The sequence below is a fragment of the Nestor notabilis genome, unplaced genomic scaffold (assembly GCF_000696875.1).
Source record: "Nestor notabilis isolate BGI_N333 unplaced genomic scaffold, ASM69687v1 scaffold29336, whole genome shotgun sequence".
NCBI classification, from domain to species: Eukaryota; Metazoa; Chordata; class Aves; order Psittaciformes; family Psittacidae; genus Nestor; species Nestor notabilis.
In genome coordinates, this window is record NW_009933807.1 from 3,884 (window position 1) to 11,281 (window position 7,398).

Sequence of the window (7,398 nt, forward strand, 5' to 3'; positions counted from 1 at the left end):
AGGTAGACATTGATACTGGTCAATGCTAAGATTGCTCCTTAGAATCTGATGATGAATTTCCAGATATCATTTCCTTGCTTATATAGACTTGAGTTAATTTGTCATTTCCTGTTTTCTACGTCTGGTTTTGTCATCCTTTTCTGGCACAGGAAGGCCGTCAGAGACCAAGACATGAGGGTTGGTACCTGACTTTGAATTTCTTTTCCATACTTATATTTGCTCTTTCCTTACAGAATAAGCACTGCTGTCTTCACTGTACATTTATTTGCACTTCTTTAAACACAGAGACCCTGTGCTGAACAGGTCTGGTGGTGTGTCTTTGCAGAGTAGTGTTGGCGATAAAGGTATTGGTTAGTGCAGGAACTTGGAGAGAACAGGCTGTAGGGAGGAGTCTCTAAAAGTATGGAGGTTAATGTGCTTTTTCAGAAGTTATACTGTTGACATATAGGTTCTTCTCCATCAGGAACCTGTGGGAGATTTTTTTGTTACAGGATTTGGTCTGGAAGAATCCTTAGGGATTGCCTTCTGGTGTGGTTTCCAGAACAAACGCTGCAGAAATTCTTTCCCTTTGCAGTATTTGGACTGGCCTGATTGAAAGTTTTGCTACCAGCCTTCAGATCTGCAGGCCACAGCTTTCACAAAGAAAGGGGAAGGCAATAATACTTTTAGTGCCAATGCAGCAGCAGCATGCATCCCATCATCCTGTCTGCTGTCACCACTGGAATTAGCAGCCCAGGTTCATGCAGGCCGTGGCAGTTAACTAATTTCTGAAGACTTAGGTGGTATCTGTCACTTTGATCCCATTCTTTGGCTTTCCGTTACATTCTGGCCAGCCTTACAGGACTGTCAAGACCGCTCCTATGTTGATGTCGTTGGTGGAGGAAGCAGGAGAAGTTGCTCCTGACAAGAAGGGTGCCACTCTTCCTGTAGCAACCCACTGCCTGGCACACAAACACAGCCTCGCTCCATGTTTCCTGCCTAGGGGAGACAGGTGCTGCAAACTCAGCACTAGGTCTTTCTACAGCCAGTTAGGAATGCAACTCCCTGCTGGACTGTGTCTCCAGTGGAGATGGGGGAGAGGATTTGTCTGCAGGATGGGGTAGTTTGTTCTTTCACTACAAGGAAACGGTATGTATGAAAACAAAGGTTACTTTTTGCCTTGCTTTCTAGTGTTAAACAATCCCACTTGTACTAGCATTTCTTGTGAAAGCCGGGAAATTGCTCCCAAGGTGGCATGGCATTTCCCTCTTTTGAAGGTATAGAGTCAGGCTTTCTTTAGAGATTAGTAATTGAGGACGATATGTACTGAGGCACCACTGAGGGAGTCAAGAGGGGAGAAGATATCTGCTGGGTACAAGTTGTTGAGGTCTACCTAGCATTGATCAGCAACATTCTAGCCATAATGATGACATATTCTTGGAAGCTGAAGTGGCAGGAGAATTGTTCCTGGAACAAATAATTTAAAACAGCAAGTGAGCAGGTCCAGATGGTGTATATTTGAGAGCTCAGAAGAGAGTCAAGTTGTGGACTGTTGGTAGAAATATGCTTTCCGTTGTTAAAAGAGAATCTGCTCTGAAAGGTGGCAGGGTAGCAGATGTTCTACCTGTTTGGGTTTTGCTGTTTGGTGTTTTTTGTTTTGTTTTTAAGAAGGATTCTACAATTGAACGAAGTAATTACAAGGCAGTAAGTCTTTTATATGTACCTACTAAACCGATTGAAATGATCATTAAATTGTTTGTAGGTGTCTGTCTTCATGTATTTTTCACCTGATAGCATCTTATCAATATGATAGCCTTATTTCTCCAAGACTGCCTTGCCGAGTCTAATGGAGTGCTTTGAATTTGTCAACAAATCAGGAAATAAAGAACGGATTAATGTAGCTTGCTCAGAAGTCCTTTGAAAAGTGGAAAGAGATACAGAATGGTAAACGGTATCGTGAATGGTAAATGACCTGAGGGAGGAGTCTGGCTGAAAAGTAGCAAAGAGCATCCAAGGGTTCATTCTGAATGTACCTCCACATGTGCCTGGTGGTCCCACTGGGCAGTGACGCAGATTTTTCAGCTCCGTTGAGATCAGAGGTGGTTCTAGCAGGCTCCAAGCTGCAGGTAACATGCATCATGGGTCATGAACTTAGCATGGAGGAGTGTAAGCAGAGCATGGGGGTGGGAAAACAGGTAAATCATATGAACACCTTGATACCAGATACTGAAAGAGTCCTAGGCATCTCTGTTCAGGTAAAACCTTTTCTCAACAAGCAAATGCTTTCAAAACAAAGCAAAGAAGACGTTGGGATCTGTGAGGCGTCGATGGGGAGGGAATGTGAACAATACAAAACTTCCTCAGCAGCAGTATCAGCAGATGGTTAGGGGCCCAGAAGGATTCTCCTAAGAAAAGAGAAATGACTGGGACTCTTTTAGAGCACAGACACTGGAAGATGTGATATATACAATTTAGTGAGATACTGAGTGGTCTAAAGAGATTTGGAGCTTTTGTCCTCCTTATCTCAACAGAAGACAGTCAATGAAGTACAAAGGAAGCAAACAGACTGATGAAAAGGGATACTCTTTGCATACTTCCTCCTGGATTTTTTTCAGTGAACCAGAGAACCCAATTCAGTAGATCTCTGTGAGCCTAAAAATGGCAGGATCAAAAAGGTGAGGGTATTGTGTGGCCAGAGGGTTATGATAATAACATTGATGGATTTCTGTAGGAATTATTTGCTGCAGTTCTAGTTTAAAGAAAGTTACCAGGAAACAAAATTAGTCCCAGTGGAAAACGCAAGGATGGACTGTTTGTAGGCTGTTAGGATAACTCAAGCTGGAAGTGACTTGGGAGATCTCTAGTCCAACATCCTGCTCAAATCAGGGTCAGCTATGGGCTCAGACAAGGTTCCTCAGGGCTTTGTCTAGTCTGTCTGACCTGCTGTGCCTTCTGAAGGGTTCTGGGCTTTCTCTGCAGCAGTGCTGCTCATTAAGCTGAGCAGATCCTCACATGGTTCAGGTACATGGATCAATGGAAGTGGCAGAACTTAGCACCATTAGAGCTGTCTCCTTCCCTCTGCAATTTGGAACTCAAGCAAAAAGAGCAGTCAGTACAGAACACTCTAAATCTAGCCTTTTCCTTCCATTTTCCGGGTTCCATCTTTCATTCTTACTGGTACCGCTTCACTGATCCACATTTACTTGAAGGGCACAGCTGGGCTGTAGTTTTAGCATCTAAGTGGATAGGTAAGTGGTGCTGTTTATTTTGTTTGACCAGCTTTGTGATTTGTTGAGTCCTAAAATCTTCCAAAATGAGTTAATACTCTACTGAAAGAAGCTACTTTCCAAGCTTTTACTTTTCAAGCTCTACAAACTACTGCTGAGGCTGGCTGTTGGGTACACCAATAGCAGCAGCAGAAACATTGAGATGTTGAACAGAGCAGGAGCCTCTAAATACAGGTCTGGAAAGGGAGGAGTAAGACAGATACATTCTTAGTTTTGCATCATTTGTATGTCTGACTTGGCCTACATAGGGCACTGCATGTTGATTGCAAATGCAAAAGTGCTGATCTGTTTCAAAGTTTAATATCAGGAGCTCACCATAAATAATACGCCAGTACAAGTGCATCTGTAAGAGGTATTTAAAGCCATGGAGGATGTGAGATTCTGCTTTTCTGCACATGCTGTCTCCTGCTTAGAAGAAAATGGTAAATTTACTGTGATAACTACACCAAGATTCTGTCCAGGAAAACTAAATTTATGAACTGGCTACATAAAACTTCAGTTTCTCTCTAACAGGAAATGACTCCAAGATTCACAGCAAAATCCTCTGCTGGTTTGGGAGCCTGAGTTTAAAATAAATAAATCCATTAACATCTGTAATTGCTTATAGGAAAGGCTGACCCACGAAAGTGTGTAACCAGCATTCCTCAGCCTCGCATGTCTGCAGCCAAGCCATTTGAGAAAACAATCTCACATGTGTTTTTCCTGCTTTTTGAGTCTTCCTGTGCCCAGAGCTTTACTGGAGAAACTGAACCACAGCTGCTGCCATTCCAAGTGAAACACTCTGGTTTAGGCTTGAAAGAAATAGGGTTTGGGAGCAATATAAAACCTCTGTTAAAATAGCCAGAACCAGAGTGAACTTAGGACTAGGAAGAAGAGGACAATCAAAATGCCTAAGAATAGAGACCTAGTTTTAATGTTGCCTGGGGGCTGACGGCATTTCCATCTGGACATTGTACTCAGTGCACTTCCAAGTAACCCCTGGCTAGTCCTGCTGTTCTTAGTGTAGCTGAAAAGATTAAGAAATTAATTTAAAAATACTATTTGTTTAGTCTGTTTAGCTTGTGTATTTGACAGCAGTTTGTGAAACATGGTCAGTGCCATGGTTTATTGAGTACTCGGAAGATGGGTTCAGTATTAGTTAGCAGGAGAGCTAATCCCAAAGGTGAGCAGTCATGTAGGTAAGAGGAGAGAAAGGATGAACATGTTTGATAGAATTGTTCTCAGACTTGTCCTAGAAATCCTTTTGGAATGCCAGAAACTGCCTTTGTTTGCTTCTCAAAATGAGATCAGTCTCTTCTCTTTAAAGCTGCGGTGCCACAAAGCAGAATTTTACACTCTAGAATAGCTGCTTGCTGTGAAGGACTTCCTTTTTTCTCCCCACTCCATTCGTTGGTCTTGTGTTATGTAAATGTAAGTATGAATGCATATAAAAAAGGGACAGTCTCAAATCCTGAGCTCCAGGACAAAAGCCTATCCAGTATCAGATACCTGTTTTGAAAGCTTTCTCTTCTTTCTTCATGTAGCTTGTGCATATCTGTAGTACAATTATAGGAGTGGTGTTCTGGGTCAGTAAATGTTTTTTCTAATCATACAATTTTATACAAATCCTTTCCTTCTTCATAGTTCTACATCACCCTGCCTCACACTGCATCTGCATATACCATCCATAACCACCTTTTTTATTTCTTTTTTTAAGGGCTTTTTTAAGTGTCTTTTCGAAGCACATCATGAAGCTCCTGCGCATGCTCTGCATGAACTGAGATGCTTAACTTACAATCTAGAGACCTCTGAAGAACCTGCTTATGAAAGCAGGTGGGGTCTGTGGAGAATGTGCTCTACTAAATGGCTGTGAATTAACTGTGGAAGAATGAGCTGTTGGAACAGCGCAGAAGTGCCCACTCTGTCAACCTCATTGAAGTCTGGAGAATGGACATTTCTGAGGTGGTGGAGGGAAATTGGTGAAGATAGCAGGTTACAAATGATGAACTGATTCTGGTATCTCCTGCTGCCTTCCATTCCTCACAGTGTTGTTAGGCCACATTGTTGCTGGAACCTGCAGGCCAATGGATGAACAGGACAATGATTTTAAAGAGTTGTGGGCAAGTATTTTGGGTAGAGGGAAGAAAAAAGCTGGGGATGCTGAGGTGGCAAAAAGGGCTCAGAACAGGTCAAAGACCACTGCAGCAAGAAGCAAATTAAGAAGAGGCAAAGCTGCTGCTAAGAGCCAAAACCATCATCACTTACCAGCTGTGAAGGAGGCATACTTGCCTCAAGATTTGGGACCAAAGGAACAAACACTGGTGTGCAAAGAAGACGGTGATGCTGTGGCCTGTAATGGTGGTGAGATTATACAAGGGGATGGACAGAGAAACCCTCTCTCTGCTAGCCAGCCAAGTGCAGTGATCAGTGAGTGTAGCCAGAGGACTCTGTCAGGTGAGTGGACCAAACTGTTCAGATGGAAAATAGGCTGGGATGGAAAAGACTCTGTAGTTCAGTGGAGGTCTTCAGAAGCCCACCTGGAGGGGACATACAGCAGCACTGATCAAAGGAGGCTTGTTCTTTGTGTTTCCATCTGCACAAGTCCTCTGGACTTGCTCCAACAGGTCTACATGCTTATGTTGGGAGCCCCAGAGCTGAACATAGTACTCCAGGTGGGGTGTCATAAGAGCGGAGTAGACGGGGAGAATCCCCTCCCTTGACCTGCTGGTCACGCTGCTTGTGATGCAGCCCAGCATATGGGATTTCTGGGCCTTTCTCTAAAAGGGATGTATCTATATCTAAACTGCACTGTGGCACAGAAGCCTGATACTGTTACTGTGGTTATCAAGTATAAACTCATGTAACAGCAAAACAAATTATTCACTTCTTCCTTTAAGAAGGGCTGTTGTGAAGCAGCCTGGTTTAGGCTGCTGTTGAGGAAAGTTTCCCAGCAGCTCACCTTGGTGTTTAAAACTGACTGGTAAAGCTCTGGTGCTTTCCCTCCCTGTAGTAAATACTCTGCGTGGCTGTTCCCAGACTACATTATCCTTCCATCCTGCTACACAGCCAGGGACCTGCTCTTCGCCCACCTCAAAGGGACCACCACTCGCAGGGTCGAAGATGAGGGTAGCAGAGCTGGTAGTAGAGAGAATGCAGCAGTTCAAGAGAGTAGCACCTGAGCAGCTAAAACACAGCACAGATGATGGTTTGCCAAAGTCTGTAGCCAGTGAAGATTTCCCTGATGAAAGCAAGGAGCAGAACCTGCCAGAGAATGGTATGTTTCTCCTGTTAGTTCTTGTACATGCAGAAAGAGTGCTGTGGGCTGGTGAGCTTGGTTGCATGAGAAGCAGTCCCGATTCCTGGGCTTTGTTCCCAGCCAGTCTAATGGCTCAGTGTGCAGCACTGAATAAATCACTTCAGACTGCTGAGAAATCTTGCTTCCTCTATTGCTAAATGACTATCCATACTTTTCTCCCAGCTCTTCTCTGAGACTGAATTAACCTCATTTTAGATTCCAGAGGGATAATTGTCTTCTTGGAAACAGGTTGAAATTCCAACAGGATCAGTGAACTTTGTCATCCTTCCCTTAGGGCAGCATTAGGCAGCTGTTAGGGTAAATGTGACTCTTAGGTAGCCCCCATCTTTGGTAGATCTCCAAGCACTCTATAAGGTAATATGTTCTGTGCAAATGAACTGAATTCACAGCAACTTTACTCTTGTTTCGTTCTTTAAAAGTCAAGGCCCTGTTGGTTCTGTATGGACAATGTGCTGTGTTTTAATATGTAATGTGTCAGATGCCATATTGTCCCCAGAAACTTTAGCCAAAACTTGCCTTGCACTTGGCTCTGACATGTGATGTTCTGTGAACAAGTTGCCACCTCCTGGTCCTTGGCTAGTGCAGTCCAGTAGCATTTATAAAGGGCATTTTGTACATGTCTTTGAGAGATCAGGTGTGAAGATGCAAGAGAAAGATTGCAATTAATTTTTACGTGTTTAGTGTAATAAACTAATAACGAACATTAGTTTAATAAGTATAACAGCTCCTTGCCTTTCATACAGGATTCTCATTTTTCTGTCTAAGATTATCTCTCCGTTCTTTGCCAGATACCCACCATCTTCCCTCCGTGGAACATGACAGTGCTCTGGCTTTGGC

At 43.3% G+C, this 7,398-nt stretch overlaps 1 protein-coding gene across 1 annotated transcript in view; it reads left to right on the forward strand.

Annotated features, from left to right (window-relative positions):
• Window positions 1-5,329: 5,329 nt before the first annotated feature.
• SLX4 (SLX4 structure-specific endonuclease subunit) overlaps window positions 5,330-7,398 on the forward strand; it is a 20,609-nt gene continuing 18,540 nt past the window's right edge. Inside the window, 3 exon segments of the mRNA XM_010017048.1 lie at window positions 5,330-5,699; window positions 6,256-6,519; window positions 7,350-7,398. The exon segment at window positions 7,350-7,398 is cut by the window's right edge and continues 1 nt beyond it. Of these exon segments, the coding sequence (XP_010015350.1) occupies window positions 5,330-5,699; window positions 6,256-6,519; window positions 7,350-7,398 (683 nt within the window).